Genomic DNA, 22,972 nt, shown 5'->3' with positions numbered 1-22,972 from the left:
GCTGCTGCAACCAAAACCCATCACAACGGTTGCCTGGTTCATGATTTCAGCCACTAAACTTTAACAGCAACCTAAGAATTGGACACACCCCACACCAGAGAAAAAATTTTGACAAAATCTGACTTAAAGAGAATAGTAATAGTAGCATCTAAATCTTAAAAGCATTTTTTCAGCAGTGAATTTTAGAAGAGTTTATGGAAGCATTTCCAAAACATGCATATTGCATAGGTGGTGAAGCTAAGGAAGACAGAGGTTAGAAAGGACCAAGATTGCTCAGAGTACAGAATGAGGCATATGACACATCATCTAACTGGGAAATACTTTTTATGCAACATTTTACATTATATATATGAATATAAGACACTAATTCTGTAGAGTATGCAAGTTTTTGCCCCATTTTTTTAACCCCCACATAATTATATCAACAAGAATATTGCTAATTTGGCAATAAAATGTAAAAGTGTGTGTGTGTGTGTGTATAGTATAAATTGGCCTGTAGGCATGATAACCCTGCTCACTATCAAAGAAACTTTGGGGTATCTCTGACACTGAGTCTTTTCATTTTGTAAATCTTCAGATTGTTAAAATGCTCATATTCCCCCTCCTGCCAACCTGCAGAACTACCCATTTCAGAAAATACAATTTTTTTTTAAATGCTGCAAAGAAAAGAATGAATCATGAAAAGAGTAGAGGGCATTTTATGATGTAAAAAACTATAGAAAAGAAATTGTAGGAATAAGTCTTTTTAATAATGTCACTGTACTAGTCCAACTTACTGTCTTTTAATAAATGACACTGTGGGCATATTAGAATGATTTAGGTATGTGACTTACAGAATTTAAGAACATTTAAACTTGTCTGATTGACAAGAATACATGTTTTAAGTCAATAATGTAATTAGTGTTGAACCATATTTAATTTTTTTAAAACATTTTTTAAAAGGTTGATTTAGAAGCTTTCAAAAAACACACAGTAGCATTTGATGTCTTAAAAACAAAACCGGTATCAGATTATGAAACTAGAACCCTATGTACACACATGGGTTCTTGTGCTCAAACATTTTCTTCTGATCTCCATCAATGGGTGACTTGATTGCCAAATAGAGACAACATTAAAGAATTATATTCAATCAAAAAAATCTCCTGGTTGCTTTTACACCAAGTATTATTTGAAAACATGATCAAGGCATAGCTGAATTCTGCAAAATCCCACAAGGAAAGAAGTTCTTACCACAAGTTGTACTCGTCTACTGTCACGTATCGCAGGATCTAACTCAGGCAAAAAATGACAGCTGGGAAAAATGTAGAATAGAAATTTCAATAAATTCCACTGTACTGGGTTCACTAAAATACCTGGACAGAATCTTTTCCTGGAAACACTCCTGCTTAAGTAGAAATGATACTATTTAAAATAATTCCATGGTTAAGATGTATCAGAGTAATTAATATTAACTGATAATGTTAAAGAATCAGAGTAATTAATATTAAAATGTTTGTACTTAACATTAAAATCAATAAATTATTAACAACAAATATTGTTTATTCTTATGATAGAATACTAATTTAAAAATATAAATGTCAATAAATGCAACCATGCATGAATTTTTGCATGTACTGACATAAATTATAGCCAAATCAGTTGTCACATTACTTTACATAGGGATAAAATTGTTTTCAGTTACATAAATGTATCAGCTGTTCTAAACAGTCTACCAGTGATGTTCCAATGGAGATCAGTGGGACTTCTGCCACATTCAAAAATGGTATCATAATCTTAAAAAATGTCAGTACAATTACTAGTGCATAGCACACACCTGCAGAGGTAACATAATAACATTTAAAAAAATTCTTTTCTAAATTTCCTTGTCTTCTTACTTTCAAACATCATTACATGTTCTGTTCCAGTGTTTTCGTTCAAATTAAAAGTCATGACAGTTATCTTAAACAAACGCTTGGAGTGTTTCAATTATGGAACATGACTGACAGATAAATATTTTCTAAGGAATATGCGCTGCATATACTTCCTACAGTCATTGATAAAATTTAGAAATGTGGACTATTTTTCCATACAAAACATAACAATATGCAGTCCATTTAATTACAAATTAAATACATCTTTAATGAAAATAAAGTTAAAATGCTTACACTAAATCCATTGCTTGCCTACTGACACCGTGTTTGGTTTTATTAGAGGTGCTTGGCATTGTGTCTACTAATGACTTCACCAAGATATCAATGGTTTATATTGAATTTATGACCAAAATATACTTACTATGTCTTCATGTTAGTTTAGGGAATGAGATTAACCTTTTCTTTAACTGTATTGATATTTTACCTGTTTAATAACCAAAATTAAATATAGAAGGTACACGTTTACAACATTTTACTAAAGTATACTATGAAGATGTAAAAGTTGGGTTTATGTTTTGAAGACAAAATATAAATACATACTATCTAGTTAAAAAGTGTGTTTTTTACTTCCTTAATCAAATCTAACAATATAGGTAATGTTACAGTTGATCTAATTACATAAAACCATAATATATACCAATAAAGTTATAAAATATATGATGAATAAGCACTTTTTTCAATTCTCTTTATAATACAAAAAACACTGCATTGCTAGCATAAAGCTATGTAGATATTTATTGTAAGATTCTGCACTGTGTATCATTTCATTATCACCATGGAAGATGTATCTGTATAATGACTACTAAACCAGTTCTATAGGGTGCTATGTTTGGGACCCGGAAATACGGTGTACTGTCTGCTAGCTACAAAGTCATGTTTGTTTTAGAACTATTAACCTAGGTTTCACTTTACAAGATAAATTTAAAATAAAAAAAAAAATCTAATTTAAAGGCAATGACCTCACCACTTCATATTTTTGGAACTGGCTGCTTCATAATCCAAAAGCTGTGTATGAAGCCATTGGTATGTAAAGTCTTTTCTCCTTTGTAATTTCTCATCCAAAGTAGTATCCAGCTGAGAAAATTCTTCTTTTTTACCTGGGGAGGAAAAAAGATACTCCTGTCTTTCACTATTATTTTAAAATATCATTTTTTTAAGATTCCCCAGATAAACTTTGAGCATATTGCCTTTTTTTTTTTAAAAAAAAGGCAATTACTTCCTTTTCTTGCAAAGAATCCAACTAACTTGAATTTCTTCAGATATATTTGAGAAAGACTTTTACATTAAACTTGAATTTTATGGTTACTTTATCTTTTGGGATTAAATATTGGCCTTCTGAATAAATTTATTTTTATTGGGAAATAAGATTCTCCTTTATTCTGACATATCTATGGAAATATATATTATACATAAATTGCTTGTCATAGCATCTGTGAATGCTTACTGCGCTATCTCTATGCTTAAAAATACACATTCATGTATATTTATAATTCTATTTACCGAACTATAAGGTAAAAAAATCATCATTATATGCAAGACTGGACACATGACAATCTTATTCCTCTGATCTGCCTTTTACTGATATGAATTATTACGACACTTTAATGGCACTTTCTGATACTGGATTTCAAAGCAATTGCATACATAAATGAAATTATTTTTCACAAATTACTACCTACTTGTGGATCACAAAAGATACCCAAAGACAGAGAATAAAATAGTAACATTATGAAAAAAAGCTGTACAATTGTGGAGATCCTTCAGTTTTTGGGACCATTCTGGTGAATACCATACGTTTTGAAGCATAAGGAAGAGCCTGCAGAGGAAGCATCATTGTTGCATGGGGATATTCATGGATTAGAATAACTTTTTATTTTCTGTCCTTATACATCAACTTTATAGGTTATGTCTTTTTGGCACCTTTGACTCAGGGCTTTTATGAGACATCAGAAAACTTTTTTTTTTTTTTGGTACCAAAGTATTTTGTTTTTCTCTTTAATCTCATTTCAGATGACATTGAGTTATCTTCCCTCTTGCTGATTACTCCTTTTTTCCTTTTAAAGATTTTTCTTTCTCTCAGTGAAAGGTAAATTCAGCAGCTACTAGAAGTTGCTTAGTAAACTGCAGGAGCATACATGTCCTTTTGCACTTGAACCAGCAAAGAATGTAGGTCATTCCACTTTGTATCAAGTCAATTTGCCCACTATGAATGATTTAACTATCAATAACTGTAAAGGAGGGGGGGATGTCAGAACTGCCTTTGAGGTGAATGGTTTCCTCATATTTTAAGCCGTAGTTTTCATTCATGGTTTGACAACATAAACTGAAGTTACAGGCTATTCACCAACTTACCTTTGTAAGAGGTTTGCTACATTATCTGTAGTATTTTTTAAACTTTTCCTCCTGTAAAAATTATAATTTACTTTGCATAAGCTGTGAAATGTAGCTCCTCACTTGCATTTTACCTGGTTTTACAGTGAGCTCATTGCTTTCATCTTTTAGCTCTAAGGGAATATTGTTAAAGTATCATAGCTTCTTATTTTGTAGTCTGCAATACAAATGTCTTTTGGTTGTGCTCTCCATTTATCTTGGTATAGAGAATCTCTATTCAAACCAAATCCATTCCCTAGGCTGAACATGTTCAATTGCCAAACCCATAATTAACCTATTAAAATTAGGCAAGGTCCTGGTCCAGAATATGAAGTCATGTATATCTTGTTAGTGACTCACAGACTAGAACTTAGGCAGAAGAATTTATCCTCAGTTGATGTAAAGAACTCTCATTTGCCTCAGGAAGACAGAAAATGAAAAGCTTTGATGGAGAGTCACTGTATCTACCCAAATGAGGTTGTGAGGGCTGACTAAAAAGATCAAGCAGTGAACTGCTCAATCAGTGCCAAATATCAAAATATAAAGAGTCCTAATTACAGAGTTCATCACCTTCCTTGATTAAAGTGGGAGCCATTTCTTCTTTTCTAGGTTTATGATATTGCCTTCCCTTGTTCCTGGTTCAGGAGTACAGCTTTCTGACCTTTAAATTTTTAAAATTTATAGGTTCCAAGTCTGCAGCTACACTGGTACCCTTATAGCTCTCCAGAGGAAGAAGATGCTGATTTATAACAGCAGTAAGAAGCATTCTGCATGACTCCGTAAGAGCAGTCCTGGAGATTGAGCCTTCTGCTTTTCCGCATATGTTCTCCAGTGAGGAATAATTCCCCAATACATTATCTTTAGGTTTTTTCTTATCTGTATTTACAGAAAAGTTGGTCCAGTATTACCATCTTTCTCAGGAGAACTACTTCTTTCTATTAAAAGGATCAGTATTATTTATGCATTTACTAAATTTTTTTTTACCTTTTCCTCCATTAAAAGGGAAATCTATGTAGGGATTTAAAACCAGTGTTAAAAGTTCATGTCTGAGTCTGTGTGTCAGTGATGGTCAAAAGAAGATGCACATACAATAAGCTATGATAAAACTTACAATAAAATGAATACTTTTAACTTGGCAAGTTATTTTTCAAAAATGATTGTTAATAATTTACCTTAGTTGCAGTTTGAATTTTTGACTGAATTATGTTTGAAACACAACTGGTTTTATTTAATAAAATTTTATTTTATTTTAATTTTTATTTATTTTTGCATGTTAATTATTGAAACATTATTGAAACAAGAAAGTGACCAAGACAAAAGTGCACACAATAGTTTTTTTTTTCTTAAAATTATATATGCTATTAAACAGAGTATTCTTGTTCCATATTAGTGTTAATAGCGGCTTTTTTTCTCAAATGGGGAGACACTGTTCAATAATTTGTTTAATAATGCTGCAGAAAACTATATTCTATTTTCTTATTTGGAACATACCCATATTCTTACTTTTTAATAGTAATATCTCTCTTTTTAATTCTTATGAAAAAATACTATGTTATGAATTAAAACACAGCATTATCACTTTTCAATTCCACTTATGAACATCCTGTGTTTGAGGATCTGGTGTATCAGTATCATTAACATGCATTTGCTTGATAGCTTTCTTAAATTAGGGCTCTGGGTTTTTTAAAAACCTGGACCTGATTTTGTAGAAGTACTAACACACAAATTCCACAGAAGTTCCAAAGAGCTGTAAGCATTCTGCATCTTTGAAATGGATCAGACCTATAATCTTTAATTGTTAAACCCAGACAACTCTTAGAATATCAAAGAAAAAAGGAATACATCAAAGAAGGCATAACTCCGTCAAAAACTAAATTAATCACAGCGGTATTTAAAGTATTGTACCCTCATTAGATTATCACTTCTAAGCTTTCAATCTTTTTGACTTTTTTTACATGACACACACGTTAATAATTTAAGATTGGAATAGTCTTACATTTGGCATTAATACAGTAAAGATTTTTAGGTGTTGCCAATTAATCATCCACACACATACTGTGCACTTAGGCCAGATCCAATGCAGCTTTCAGGGGTACCTACTGCCATTTTCCTGCAGAATTTGGGCATCTAAGTAGAGAGAACTTGTTCAGAAGAGCCTGGGCACCTGAAATGTCCTTGGAACTGACCATTACAGGAAAACAACAAATTCTTTCCTAGGTCCCCAAACCAATATGCAAACCCATAAGAACCTGAACTTTGGGATCGAGAAAAATGTCATCCTCCGTCTGTCAAATTCATTTGCTGGTCATGCTCTGAGACAGCACGACTCATGTTCAGTTTAAAATGTGGATGTTACTCATGTACTTTGAGTTAGACTATCTCTGGATAATCCATTGAGTTAAAGGAGAAAGGCTAAGAATCTGTGAACTACTTCTGGTGAAGTGTCCTCAGTTCTAGATGGGCACTGACTAAAGTCAGTTTTCTTCTCATAGGTTTTTCTTCAAGATTGTTGCATCTTGCGCCCACAGCTGTAGCAGTCAGCTTTAAAAAGAGGATTGAAACATACCCAGAGGGAACAGCTTGGCATGTGGAAGCTGGAGATTCAAATCTCACCAGGCTAAGGAGTACCTGAAACCTGTTTCCCACTGCCTAAGGAGTACCTCATACCTATGTTCCCCAGAGCAAGGGCAAGTGTTCTTAACAGCAAGCCAGTATACAAAAAGAAGGAAGACGGTTACATGAAGTCTACATTCAGGGTGATCTTTCAGATTCTGCATTTCAGTTTTCAGATTCTATGCCCAGGAAACAACGATCTTGATTGTTGTAAATCCCAGTTAGCTACTCAACTCTTTTGTCAATTTATATGCAAGAGGATACTGAGGAACCTGATTCAACACAGTGATTTTTTTTTTCAAATCTATTTGTTGATGATGGGAAGATAAAAGGTCTAACTTTACTATGTCATGTGTTTCTTGAAACAGAGAAATGTGTGGAGAAGTCTGCACTGTATCCAACCTTTCACAGTTAAATTTTGTGTTTAGAGGGTGATTTAATTCACTTCAAAACTTGCTTCATACAGAGTACAATACAAATAAAGTAAGAGACTAAGAAAACTAAGACCTACAATGTGAAAGAAGGGCTTGGAATTTCTTCAGCATTCTAAGTTTTCCTCCCTTAATATAAAAAATATGTGACCAGAGTTAATTTTCTCAATATGTATTCTGGAAATGGTGCTCTTAATATAGGAATTAAGTAGCTGAGCTTGGGTATAAAATTCGTATCTATGCTATTAAAACATTGAAATTTTTCTTATCTGTCAGTATTCTGGCATACTTTATTGGTCAGCAATATATATTATAAGGGCGTGTGCGTGTGACTGTGGATGAGTGTACAAATTCTATAAAAAGATTATTCTGAATAAAAATTAAAATTATATATACCCTGTGAGGATTTTTATAATTTTTCCTATGTCTTCTATAAAGTTATGTTATAGAATCATAGAATCATTTAGGTTGGAAAAGACCTTTAAGTTTATTGAGTCCATGTTATAATACACATTAATAAATAATCTTTAAATCCCAAACCTAAAATCCAACTTTTTATCTCATTTTCTTCATATGTTAGTCAACAAACAAAATGGCATTATTTCTGTCACAATCTGTATAATACAGGCAGAACAGAAAGCAAGAACAACACGAGTAATAACATTGCTACCAAGGCAAGAAACTGAAGAATTTGGAAACAGAGAGGAAAACAACAATAATAATAAAAACACACCACCACCACCCCTCCACCCCCAAAATCATCCAGAAATTTATAGCAGAATGTAAGAGAAATGAAAGGAATTTCTTCTTTTCCACAAAAAGCTTGACACGTTTGTCAAAGTCTACTTTGTCAGAAGTCACTAAATCACCTAAGCATTACATAGCAATCACTACATGCCCAAAATACTGGTTTTGGAAAAAGAATGGTATTTAGAGTGGTCTTTAGCATGCTCACAGGTATTCAGTGAGTACATTTATATTAGCAATATATATAAGACTTCCAGACAGTTCGTAGTATCATGTGGCAGTAATTGACACAGAGTTCTTTTCACTTAAAATGATAGTATCTCCCGATAAGGTTCGTTTATCTACAACTCAGGTCTGGAATTTTCAGATAGTGAAACACATACATTTCTATCTTAAAAACACAGCAACTTGTTTGTGACATAGCTATACTGTACGGATTAGTTAATTTTAGATGTTACTTTCTCATCTGAGTAACTTTTGACTAAATCAACTTCCATCTCTAGGACTAGAATAAATGAAATAAAAATATTTATAGCAGTGTCTAAGTGAGTTCACAGCCGAATAAAAGATGAAATAGAATTTTTTCACAAGAATACCACGTCAGGTTATGACATGCAAAATTTCCTGTTGCTTAAAAACGCATTATCAATTACATCACAAGGAGTTTTGAACATGGGAGTGCTGATCATCCCACAAGAGCACGTCTTTCAAAAATTACAAAAGCAATTAATGAAAGGAAAAAAAAAAATTCTGAGGTTTTTTCCTAAAACTTGTGCCCTTTTTCTCTTTTTACCAGGTATTTCAGATTTTTTTCAGACTATAAATAAGGTCTACTATATTACTATTCCATCTGCAAACCTCTTTCTCTTCTCTAATCTCCTCATCTGCTATTGTAATCATCTCCTTTTTACCACATGACTGTTCTTGACCTCACCCTCACACTCATTCTTCCTGCACCAAATCCAGGTATTCACCACACTCTCAGTTAAAACCCATAGTCTTTATTTTGGCTGTCCTTTTTCTCCCTGTTTTTATTTCTATTTTTTGCTGTCTTTTACACTGTGCTCTATTTCTGTGTGATTAACACCAGTAATAAAGCTTCACCTACTTAATTCATCTTGCTTCAGTGGTTACCACATTTCAGCCTGTGCTTTCTATGTTACCTCTTTGATGTCTTATTATTAGATTATGTAAAAGCTGAACCCTTTCATTGAGAGTCCTAAACCACTGAAACTGTACAAATTTCAGCTTCTGAATTCAAGGAAAACAGGATTTCATACTTGGGCCTTCCCACACATTCTGTTCTATTTTGCTACTTGTTCCTGCCTCTGCAGAATACAGCACCACTACTATTTATCAGTAGTAATTAGTATTTATCCCTGGTTATGCTCAATTTGTTCCCTTCTCCACATTGAGGCAAATCCAAGTCTTACTTAATCTTCAATGGTGTACTTCTAAGACACCTCATTTAAAGTTACTTCTCTCTTTTCATATCACAATAGTGTCGATAAAGTTCTCCCAGTGTTTCCTGAATATTGAATCTCTCTCACTGCAACCCTCTGATCACACAAATACATTGCAAACTACTACTCCATATTAAATTGCTTATGTCTTTTACTATTCTTGTGAACATGGTACATTTTCCTTTGAATTGCTTCATAAGCTTCACTTTCCTGGCACTGACTTCAAGGCAGCACTAAACACTGTTCCTTCCAATTAATACATCTTTCGCAACTTTTATGGGCTGTCACCAGTTTCTGTACTCCTCCATTTATGTCAAACACAATTTCTCATTTATCTTCTATAATTTCCTTCATAACAATATCAGTTTCATATCTAGGTATTTCCTAAGACATACAACACCTTTCTGAGTTGATCTAGAAACCTAAAGACATATTTCACCTGAGGTATGTACAGGAAGCTGCCACACATACAATTGCTGATTTCATTTTTTGCTAATTTATGACTGTTCTGATCTGATTCAGGCAGTGAATCTTGGGATAAGAACTTGAAGATCTATTTGGGATCTATATAGGGATTGAATGGTGGAGGGCTAATAATAATAATGTAAGAATAGGTTGCTTGGGTCAATTAAAATAAGTCATAGAGGTGGGAAGAAAAAATAAAGGAACAGTAGTGCACTGGTTTAATACAGGTCCACACTCTCTAATAAATTGTATGAGATTCCCTTGTCCACCAAATAAAGAATTACTTCTTTAAAAAAATAAGCCAGAAAACAGAACAATATTCTGCCATTTGATTAAACTGGTTAATATTGTACCATTTAAATCATTACATTTAGAGTTATGTAGACTACTGTTCAAGCACGTTCATATCAAGGAAATATTCAGCAAAATTGGTTTATTTCTTCAGAATGCTACAGTAGTCATTTAACACTGGAATTAAACATATAGTTATGGTTATTTATTTTAACCTCAGTGAATGTGGCCATGTGAAATTTTCACCATAGAAAAGCAGAAGAAAAAGCAGGAGAATAAACTGCACAAACATTTGGAAATGTTAAGATTCCAATTTCTTTGAAACCTTCCAAGTTCGGAAATGCAAATATCAAGTGCTGGTGACTGAGTCTATGATTTTGTATTTATTAAATTTTTTATTAAATGCTATATAGTCACTGACTCCACTCAGTTGAAATGTATCAGCTGCTCTGGGTATTTTTGTTTGTACTAAGGAAAGTATTGAAGGCATCCAAACATCAAACTCTTCAGCCCCAGTATGTTGGACTCTTATACTGTGGTAACAGTATAATAAACAGCATTACTATTAGGATAGCCAGAAATTTTCATATTGGATTAATGTTGTGGTGAAAGTGAAGATAAATTGTATTTTACACAGGAATAAATGTAAAACAAGTGACAACAGATAGGATGAAGGGTATATAAAGAAAATTTTAGTATTTCAGCATCTACCTACACACACAGACACACACACGCTCCCAGAACTTAAATAGATAGAAGTTGCATTACAACTAAAAAGAACAGAGACATTTCTCAGTCCAGTCACCCAAGGGCAGACTTGTTTTATGTATAGGTTGGGAAATAACATGAAATAGCTTCGTGTTTGAAAAACTAAGTTGGTTCTTTCTTAAAAAACAAACAAAAACCCCCAAACCAAACCCCAACTCTACAAAAATGGAGAAACTACAGGGATGATATTCTACCCACATGCACACACAGAGATGAGTTCCTGATGTAAACTACTCCTTCCTGCAATCAGCACTCTTCAAGGTCCACTCAGGCTTTTACAAGTTCAAAAAGTACATAAAAAACCTTACAGCACTATGCGGTACTTTCACATTACTGTTTTGTGTAGTCTTCTATGAACAGGGTGTTCTGTAGTCTAGATACTACCTGCTTCAGCCACTCAGCATGGGCATATTTCATCAACAGCGCTGCTAAGAAGTAAATTTGGAGTATAGCCAAGAGTTACCCAGAGATCTTTGGATAGTCAAGGCCCTTGAAGAACCAAAAGAAATCAAGGAGGAGTAAAAAAATATTTTGAAATGCTATGTTCAGCATTTCCATGCTTAGTTATCCATTAGTAAATGTAAGGAATAAATAAGATGGAAGTAGATTGAGCCTATTTTGTTTATCCTTACCGCCTACACTCTCACATACTTTCTGTCTCATCCCCCAAATCTTCCTAGTAACAGACCCTATCTATAGTTTTTCTCATAATCTTTGGGAATTAATAAACCCCCTAATGATGGACATTCCCTACTGAAAAGAGGAATGGATTTTATATTGCTCAGGAGAAAATTAAGAGATGCATAACATCAAAAATTTTTTTACAGAATCTTTTGATAGATTTTATTTCTATACATTCCAGTTCTTAAGATTAACTGACAGAAACAATCAAGAACTTGAACAGAAGTGTGTAGTTGCTCAGTAATGAAACAGCATTCCCAAGCAAGAAAAGATTATCACTTCATATGGAGTCCAAGCCAGAGGAATACCTTTCTCTAAATTCAATAAACCAAGCAAAACGATTTAAGACATCAGATCTTCCAAAGGAATTCTCAAAAAAACAAATGCAAAGGAACATTTTGTAAGAGCACAGGAGATCTAACTACTATGTTGTCCCCTATCAAGAGGGCCAAAAATACAAAATACAATAAATTTTACTGAGTGTGACAACCATTAAGGTAGGTTTTGTTAGTACTGAAGGACTTAAAAGTACAAGAAAGGGACCAAAAAATCCAAACCCAACAAAAGATTTGTTCAAAATAACAATTTGAAGTTGCTATGTGACAAGAAGACAAGTATGCCAAGTATTAAAAAAAAAAGAAAAATCATTACTCAGGAGCAGCATGAAGTTAGCCAGTAAAGCTGACTTACATTATTACATTAATTGTCTCATAATTTTTATGAGCAAGTAATTAAAATATGTAATTTTATATGACAGTTTGGGAATGTACGTTAAAAAAAGTATTATGTTTACTCTTGAGAAGAAACATTTTTTCTAGATAGTTATTTGAATAATATATGAACTTGTTTTTAAGAACTCATATTCATCAACACGTGACATGCACGAGTACCATATGTGATTGGTACTTATCAATGCAGAGTAACACTGAAAGTGAAATAATGAAATTATTCTATGAATGTCAATATGTAGTTCAGTTATGAATACCTATGAATTGGTTATCTATTCTATCTATTATGTATACATACCATTTTCAATTTAAAAGTGTGTTATTTTGTGTGGGTGAAACTCTTTCTGGCTTACTTTCTGATGCTGACTTGAAATACCTGTTGGTATTTGATGAAGGTACTGTGACAACAATTCACAGCTTTGTCAGTGCAGTAATGTATAACAGCAGAACTACTCTACATTGTCAAATATACACACAAAGTCTACACAGACTAAGTGCAAGGCTGCTGTTTAATTTACTTTATAGTAAAACCCAGAGGTACCACTGAAGATCAGGCCTGTCATTATGCCAAACATTGTATAAACAAGGCTTGATTTAATGCTCATTGAATTCAATGGAAAAAAAGTCTCAGATAGACATGGTTCTTTTCCTTAAGACTCTACATATAAAGTGAGTTAATCCCCAAGCGTGTACAATTCTTACATATTTATATCCAGCTTAAAAATAACCGTAGATACTAAACTTATGAGTGACTATAAATAAATATAGACATAAAAGTACTAATTCTTCTTATTAAGTTATACTTAACTGGTTGATACATCATGGAAGAAAATAAACAATATTAAATTCCAGTTTCTTATGGATCTATTAAAAAAAGGGAATTCCATTTGTAAAGAAGGACAGGTAAAAAAAGCAAAACAAAACCACAATTTGCCTGTAAGTTGCCCCAGGTTAATTCTTAATTCATATGGCTCAAAGAGCTTAGTATTTTTATAGATTTCTTGATTAATTGGACTGAAATTTTCAGCCTGTAAATGCATGAAAAATTGAATCACAGTATATAATTTTAGAGAAACCAACACATATTCAAGAGTATTCAGCCCCCAGGGAATTGAACTGACTTAGTTATATTGATTTTGGATCAGTTATAGTTACGATGGCACAGTTTTTTTCTATCCACGCAGAGAGGATTTGAATGATTTACCTCACTGAATGAAGAAATCAGAGTTGAAAAAGGAATAAATTAGCCCTGACTCCTCCTGTTCTTTTACAGACTTTTGTTTAGACCTTTATTTAAATTCTTTTTTTTAATGAGAAAATGAACAAAACAAAAAACCAGGTCTATTACTGAACATAATTTAATCTTCTTTAAGCTTGATTGTAAATATTTTATTCTTAGAGTAGGTGTTAAATACCATGGTGATTCCGAATAGGTGAATTTGCCTCATGTGCATTCTGTTTATATTTGCAATAGCTTTCAAGACAGCCATAACTAATTAACTTAAAAGTATAATTTGTTTTACCTGTTGCCTAACAACAGGTAAAACAGTTGTCCATTCCTAACTTTGCTTGTTTGCAGCCAATTATCTAAGCTCCTGCAAATAGCACAGGAACTTACAGAGCATTAAGGTCTGATCCAAAAAGGAGTGAAATCCCATAAATTCCAATTAGGTAAGCAAACTCCCACTTGAGATTAAGGAACTTCAACAGCTAATCTTACACTATTTACTCCAGAATAAGGGAACAGACGATTATATTTTGAGTTGTACAACCTTATAGACTAACTTAGGCTATTAAAATTGTATTAACTTACCTGGGAATTTGTATATGATTTTTTTGTATATGAATTAAATATGATTTAACTGGCCAAACCAAGATTTTACTTCCACTGTAACAGTTACTGTCATGAAGAAGAATGAACAGCATTTCATTGCCAAGTTCGAATGTAACAATACCTGCTTTTTGCCTTATATCGGACAACTTGTTTAATAAGAAAGATTCTAATATAGTTTCCTTTTCATACAAGATGTAACAATTTTAACACAAAGTAATCTGAGTGAAAAGGCAAACAGAAATCTTTAAAACAGGTGAAGAAATAGAGAAATATTAAATGGTAATATTTACAGAAATTTTTTTAATTTAACTACAAAAGTGAGCACAAAGCATTATTTTGTTCAGCAAGATTTTTCTGCTTGTCTGAAAAGCTAAATACATTGATTAGAAGCAGTATGTTAGAGGTACTGATACAGAGGCTAGAAAAAGGTATATGTATCTGCAATGAGAATACAAAAATGTATGCAAGTAAACACAGAAACTTGTCTGTAACTTGTACCACGGTTCTTGAAACTCTTTCAAATCTTTGAAATTCTCCATATTCTGGTTCAGTGAATGCATCAAGGGATACTAAAACTGGAGAAATGTCTGAATAGCATCATCATCCTCAAGGCAGCCAGGTCTCTGAATAGACTCTCCTTCAGGATTTTGGCTAGAAGAGGAGGAAAACAGGAAAAAAGAATGCAATGATGTAGCAAAATAGTCACTAAAACCAAGATATCTCATTTTCAGTGATACTTAAAAAGTTTTAATTCTACTCACCTTCTCCTGGATTCCAAACAGATTCTTCAGCTTTCACCTGACTAGTCCTGAATAACTACATCTCACAGTGCTCTGGGTGCTCATCAGTACTGTCTCCTTGTGCAACTGTATTAATTATGCAATGAAAAAAGGGGATTTGCCCCTACTATTTCTATAATGAACAAACATATTGTTGATGGGAAGTCATAGAAATATATAATACTCTCACAGGGGAAATAAAACAAATCTCAAAGTAAGGAATTAGTATGACGCACAGATAACTCTCATGCTTAGTAATATAGTGATATAATAGTAACTATTTGTACAAAGGTATAAAAACCAAAAATCCCGAGCAGCCACAACTGTGGATGAAACAACTTTTAAAATTTATTCCAAGTTAGCTTTTATAAATATTTCCATTTGCAATAAATGAGAGATGTTTGAAAGAGAATTTTGAATACAGTGCACACAACTCACATGGTATGATGACAGCCTATGCAGTGTTTTAGCATATGTAGACCAGACTACAAGTAGAGTCTGACAAAACCTAAGAAGGCAGACCTGGCTAAGAGTCAGGAGTCACGCTTATTAAATTGAACTCTCAGGGGTATCATGCAATCAGAGGTCACAATCGAGGCAACAGAAGCAATGTCACGATATCAGAGAAAGGGCCAATTCAGACCTGCTCCCTGACAGGCAGTGAGGTCACGGCTTGCGGCAAATAACTGTATTAAAAGGGAATATTCTCTGCACACTTTTAGAACTGTCATCTGAACAAACAAAGCCAGGTCATTGGTAGGTTAAATCAGAACTTTCTGCCTTAGTAGCACATAGCTTCCTTTCTTTTTACATTCATTACTAATTTCTCAATTACAAAATATACATCAGCTACAAAAGCAAATTCTCAGTAAATTTAACTTCGAAATACACAGTAGTGTTTAAATTCCCCCTTTTTAAAAGTTAAATTCTATCTTTGACAAAAGATATCCCTGGTCTCTTCATAAACTGAATATTACTAAGCTTGCTTCATATTAGAAAACAATAAGCATGCAAGAGCTTTAGGGAAATGACTTTCCACAGTCAATTTCTTAGTAACCCTGATACTCAAGCTGCATTTAGAAACCATTTAAAAAAATTAAAGTAGTTAATAATCTGCTTGTTTAATGATGATTGTGAAAGTGAAATAAAGCTCTTCTTTTGTCTGGCTACTTGGATTTCTTTCTCTCATTACCTGGACTGGGTTATCTACAACATTCTACAAATGTAGCAATTTATGAAATTATAAACATGTTGGATTAGTTAACCTGACAATAAACCTGCGAAGGAAGAACTATTCTAGACTGTCATGTAAATAAAATTTTATTCAAAAATATTATCTCTGTATGCAGCCTTTCTTAAGAATATGAGAAAAAAAAATATATTAAAAAAACCTGGAAAATTCAGTATTTCAACCTTTTTTATACACATAAGCCAGATAAAATATCTGCAGTGCATACATCAAAACAGCACAAACCTATGAATTTCAAACAACTGCTAAAATGTTTCTGTATTGCACATGGTAAGAATTGAACTGTAAAGTTATGAAGTTGGAAGATGTACATTATAGAAATAACACAGCATAGAAGTTACACAGATATCACTGCATGATTGTCCATTTTTATTAAAATACTTGAGTTACTTGCAATTCCTTGTAAAATCATCTAAGTCTACCATACGTACTATTTTACAGATTACATGAAACTTGTAAGAGGCATAAGACTTTGGTATAAGAGTTAGTATTGAATAGTATAAAATTTTCAATACCTAGATTTCAATTTTAGAGCCTTGTTTTAATGTTTTGCTTGAAAAATGTTGCACATTACCAAAATATATTATATATCTGAACCACAACATTATTACCTATAAAAAAGAAAAAGACTTAAATGTGTGTTCAATATTAAACACATGAAAATGGCCTTTTTGGAATGTTGTAGATCTCTGACCTCATTAATAGTATTAATTCTCCATAACACCATAGTTCCCATTACAGAATAGGAAAAAAATAATTCTTTTATAAGAAACTTTAATCAATTACATTTTAAAATCAATGAAAAGCTCTGGGGTGAAGGCCTTCCTTTAATTCACCTCTAAAAGTACTTAAAATATGCAGAGGCATTGCTATTAAAATGTATAGCTACAGGAAACATTTCTTTAACTGTGATTTAAAATGTATCCTGTTGTCCAACTGAAACAAGATTTCTATCTATAAAATATTTCTAAGAATATATTATATTCCTTGTTCATAGCTCCATACCAAATGGAAATTCTTTTGCGAGATGAACATTTGTGCAATGCAAGATTCATGATACTTTTATGGACACAGAACATACGTTTTCTGTGGCCTATGTTAAAATACCATTTGCATACCAATATGACTTTAATGCTTGAAATACTCCCTTTGGAAAACACTTGGAATACACCTGAAAATGCACCTCTTCATTAGCAATTGTTTTTTTGAAGTGTAAAAAGAGTATTGGGTGTTGTTCAGTAAAAGCAAAACAAATAAACAAACCACCCCAATATTGACTACAGTCCCCAGGCATCCAAACAGATGGCAACAAATTCAACAATTACTTTTAACTAGACGTACTAAATCCAAGTGCTGTAACACTTTATTTTAGAGGAATTTGGCCAAACCTATTCTCCCTTACCCCCTCCAACCAAATCCATTTGGATTTAACTTGTTGCTAAAATTATCTGTCTTTTGCACTCTAAGACCTGGGTCACAACCTTACTTAGGGACAGGAAATAGTTATCAGGTCACTGAATGGTCAAACGAAAAAGGATTTGAAATGCTTCAGTACTCAGGGGTCTATTCATCCAAAATGACTGCCTTATGCAGTATTAAAATCTGTGAACATGGAGTCAACTTGTTTACGTATACATTGGCTGAGATGCAGATATCTACACTACCTAGCTTTTGGACATAAAATGTCAAGGAAAGGAGCAAAAAGAGAGGTAGAATCTCAGAAGATGCAAATAAAACTATTTGAACTATCGTGTTACCTTATTCAACAATGAGAAAAACTAGTTTTCAACCTCTGATGACATTTCGGGTGAAATCTCATTCCCACTGAAGTCATCATTGGGTAGTTATTAGCAAAAAGCAGTAAGACTTTTTTTTTTCTTTCCCCTATGTGCAGTTCCTTTTAGGTTAAAGATTGGTAAACTACTATGCTATGAAAGCACAGGTGATAGCCTACACATTGTATAAAATCCAAGTTTTGGAAGTTTGTTGGAACAAACACACACTCTCTCTCTAGCTCAGAGACCACATTTAAGTCTGATGCACTAATGAAGTCCTGATACCACCGCTAATTACAACAGTCTGCAAAACAGTGGAGACATGAACAAAGAGATAATACACAGACAGGTGAAATATGTACTCAGAAACCTTTAACAGGTGAATACAGGAACTGTAAAGACTCGAACCATAGTGAGAATTCATAATATAAAATCGGTATGTACCTATGGCAAATACCTCCTGTTCAGGAACTTCACGCAAATAGAATTTTTTTTTTTTTTTTTCAATTGAATGTGAAAAGCAAGATTATTACTAAAAATGTCATATGTCTAGATCATTTATAAATATTCAGACACTGAAGAGCACTGCATAAATGCACATAAATGATGTTTTACATATTTATTTTTAAACATACACCATAATTTCAGGATTGCTTCATTCCATGAATACTGAAAAAATCCTACAGTATCATTGATGGACAGGAGACTAGAAAATTAGGCACAGATTTTATTTTTTAGTTTTCTTTTATAATAAGAAACTGGGCCACTAGAACTATGTAACTGAAGCTTGAGTGCGTGCACTGTAAGGCCCCTGCAGTCTTTTACAACTTTTCAGCGTACCGCTGTTGTGAACTGGGTTTGCACTCTGCCAGCAGAGCAGCTCTGACCCATGGAGAGCACTCCTTCAGATCAACACTGCCTCAGGCTTTACTGCTTTCTCCAAGAAGTCTTACATTTCAGGCATCAAGTTGAATTTCTTCTGGAGATGATTAACCCAAACCCATGACAGATTTTTTCCAAGATATCCAACTCCTTATGTTTATTTTATCCTGGCTCTTTTTGGATGTACTGGACACAAGTAACCTACTCATTTTACATGTTAAAGGGTTGGTGGAGAGCCATTAATTCCTTAAAATGAGAAAATATTTCAATGCGAGAGTTCTGTTGTGTGAGCTCAAACTAAATAATAAGAAACAAAGCCATAGAATTCTGATTTTAAAAGAGAGATCCCCTTCCACACTACAGGTTTCTGTAATGTATTTTCATCCCATTTCAGGACAGATCTTACATTCTCTGGAAGTGCATTATTCTGTCATTTTTGTCAGTGCTGTATGGTTTAGAAACTGCTTCCCTAATGTGGCATACAAATTTAAAGCCTGGGAGATATGTAATAATTGTATTTTACTGTAAACATGGCAGTTGAGCTAGTAGAATTGCAGCAAGGCCATATTTAGAATGTGGTTATTAATCTTTTTCAGATCACAGCTCAATAAAAGATGACTTAATTTAGAAATGGATGTTTACAAAAAAATGCGCTTCCTGGGAGTTGATGCCATTTATATTTTTCCATTGAAAATAGCTAATTTCTAAAAGACAAAAACAGCTAACACAAAATCTGAGCTATAGTTCAATGTCTTTTTAAATGCTCTTAAATAACAAACAACAAAATATTTAAAGCACAGAAGAAGGTGAATATCAGCATTCCACTCTACCTTCTCTTAACTCTAATGCAGATATTTAAAAGCATCAGCGATTTGAATCAATATAAATTCTGTTTTAATTACCACATATACTTTTTCTTCAATGTGTTCATATTTTGTACTATAGAAAATCTAAGAAACTATGTTGATCATTATGTAACAATATTTTAATGAGCTCACATAATTAACTCAAAGGTCACCTTAAATTACCACTTTCCAAAGTCTCGAGTTCACAATTTTAATTAGCACTAGTAATAATAATCTATAAGAATGTTTTGCAACATTTTTCACTTGGGACTACAAGGAGTTTCATAATTGTGAACCATCAGAAAGCTGGAAAACAGACTTTAAACGGATCCTTGATATTTATCTTCCAATCATATGACATAATCACAAGATCATTTTACCTCTTATTCTTGTTCCAATATGAAAAATAAATGTTATTTCTACTGACAATTTAAAGAGAAATGAATAAATATTTCCACAATTAAAAGCCACCTGAGAAAGCATAATCTGTTCATTATCAAATTTGTATTGGTGAAATCTGTCTTAACGTTATACCCATTATGTTTTCTTTAGTCACCAATGAGCATAAAATGACAGGAAATACAGTACTGCCAATTAGAACTACAGGTTCCCAAACTACAGTAAACATATCTTGACAACATAGTCCAATGCATTTTTAATATAGTTAAACGTCCTGGCATTGGTCATTGTGCACATTCCTGGGTGAAGTCAAGTTGTATTATTTCCACTTCTTTGAAGTATATGGTATAGATGTGCCACTGATGGATATGGATATGACTAAAACGAAATGTACTATATGTGCCAATAAATCACCTAATCTACATAATTAATTAGAACATAGTCTATGAAACTCTGAGAAACAAAGTGAATCATATCCAAATAATTCTTGGACAGTTTGATTGGACTCTTAGCTGATCTACTGCATTCTTCCAACTTGCTCTACAGATTGGAATCCAGCTTCCCATTCCACTGAACAGAAATTATTTGGATAACCCACCAAAATTGAGGTAGATGGATTAAAAAGGACCCCAAAAGATATATACTGTTCCCAAAGCTTGTAGCAAAACAATGTGCTATGCCTGGGGGCTCCTTCTTGAGTTTTGAGCTGCTGTACCGGGACAAAGCACTCACACCATTGGTTGGAAAAGTAGTTATCCTTCCTCTGTGTAAATGAAATTACAGACCCTATAATTGCAGACCCACAGTGGGCAGAGATGCACATTCAGCCAGGACTAATTGGAACTTACCAAGAAAAGAGAAGGAGTCAAGGATAGATTCTTCCTTCAATTCCTGATCTACTTTATCCAAAATAGGCAAGACTATTTTATGTTAAATCAATGACTGAAATAGCCTCCAGGCAACAAGAGGAGAAGCAGTCATAAAGCTTTCTAAAAATATGCTTTGCTGCAAAATAGGAAATAATGAAAATTATCTGTGTTCCTTATAATGTTTCCAAAATTTTGAGATCTTTGAAATGTCACCATCTACAAAACACACAAAAACCTCCAAGAACGTTCAGTAAAACAGTAAGCAGGCATACTTTGTTTATCAAGTAACAAGCACTAACAAACTCAACAACAGTGCTGGAAGCATAACCCTATCACACCAAAAAAAGCAGTGTAATATACATAATCCCAGGAAACGTGCTTTCAGAAGTGAAAGCACATCAAGTCAGGCTTTCATCTGTCTTCAGGTTTGTGATCAGGCTATATTTTTGTAAGAGAAGCAGTAAACACATATTTGCACTTGCATATTCTGTGGCTTACTCTATAACCTACTGAAGTTAATGTCACAATATATAATTATGAATAAAAAATATTATTTATTTAAATAACAGTTTTAAGGAATCTGTGTTATAAAATGACCACATGCATTAAATTAATTTTAAAGAAACTGAAACATCATCTAGATGGAAAGCATTAGGATTACAAAATGCATGTTGATACTACAAATTACACCAGAGAGTAATTGTTCATAATTTACTTTTCTTTCAAAATATACAAATAAAAAAGCATAAGTGCCATGCTTATTGAATTTATATACCTACTTATACTCACAGTATATGCATATATGTGTGCGTATACACATACGTATTGCATGTATATGTATTGACACATACACAGACACACACATATACACTAACACACATTTAATTACATTCCCATGGTTTGTGCCTTCACATGTTGCTTGTATTTTTAAATGGTAAGTTCTTGTCTGTCAGAACGTTTCCTCATGTTGTTGATGAAGCATGTAATACAAAGGGGTTTGTCTCTGACTAACTCCTGTGTGCTATTGTGATACAAATGTGAAATAATGGTCCCCTGTGGGGATTTTTATAACATCAGTGAGTAAAGCATGATGACTCTTCTAAAATTTAATAAAAATTCATGATGTCACTCAAGTTTTGAAAGTTTATTTTCCTATAATGTGTATGTCAAATTAGAGATATGTGAATTGTCCCATGGGATTAAAGTTATGCACAAGTTTTCAAAATTGGATATCAGCATTTTGCGTATCAGCTCCTCACAACTTTTGTAACAGGGCAATAGTTGAATACTGCATCAACACTGTGTCCTCACTATGTTTAGATATTGCTTTACAGATGCTGCATGATACAACACTGTCTGTATGATGCAGTAGCTTAGATGAGAAGGCAAATTATGGCAGAATATAACCTTTATCTCAGAAACACACAAGTATCAGATATTAAGCTCATTCCTTTTCACTCTTTATTTTTATACCTCTAATTTTTTTATTCCTTTTTCTTATTTGTATTTTTAAACACAAACTAAAGACACAATGAAGATGAAAGGCATTCATCATACATTTTAACTAGATTACCTCTTAAATATTCACTACCATGATGTGTTCCAGTTTGAAAATCTAAAACTGTTCTAATTGTTTCACTTCCAAGGGCATCCCCTTTCAAAAGCACTGATTCTGTTATTTAACAGATAACACATGTGTACTTGCTGTTGATGCTATGGTTTCTCCCCCCATTTCCCAATTTAAAGAAATAAAGCAGGAATATTTAGAATGTGCTTTTTTTTTTTTTTTTAATTTAGTGGTTTATGAAGGAGATGGGTTGGAGTTCAAATTTTCTACCAGAGCACTGACTACCAGTCTGTGAAGGTAAAAGTG

At 33.1% G+C, this 22,972-nt stretch overlaps 1 protein-coding gene across 1 annotated transcript in view; it reads right to left on the bottom strand.

Moving 5' to 3' along the window:
* Window positions 1-22,972, bottom strand: part of LRRIQ1 (leucine rich repeats and IQ motif containing 1) — a 114,777-nt gene that overhangs the window by 20,005 nt on the left and 71,800 nt on the right. Inside the window, exons 24-25 of the mRNA XM_076333896.1 lie at window positions 2,875-3,007; window positions 1,231-1,291 (exon numbers count right to left, since the gene is read on the bottom strand). Of these exons, the coding sequence (XP_076190011.1) occupies window positions 1,231-1,291; window positions 2,875-3,007 (194 nt within the window). The remainder of the gene's footprint in view (window positions 1-1,230; window positions 1,292-2,874; window positions 3,008-22,972) is intronic.

This window comes from Aptenodytes patagonicus, chromosome 1 (assembly GCF_965638725.1).
Source record: "Aptenodytes patagonicus chromosome 1, bAptPat1.pri.cur, whole genome shotgun sequence".
In the NCBI taxonomy this organism is placed as follows: Eukaryota; Metazoa; Chordata; class Aves; order Sphenisciformes; family Spheniscidae; genus Aptenodytes; species Aptenodytes patagonicus.
The sequence above is the reverse complement of the archived record's forward strand: the minus strand, read 5'-3'. Positions and strand labels throughout refer to the sequence as shown.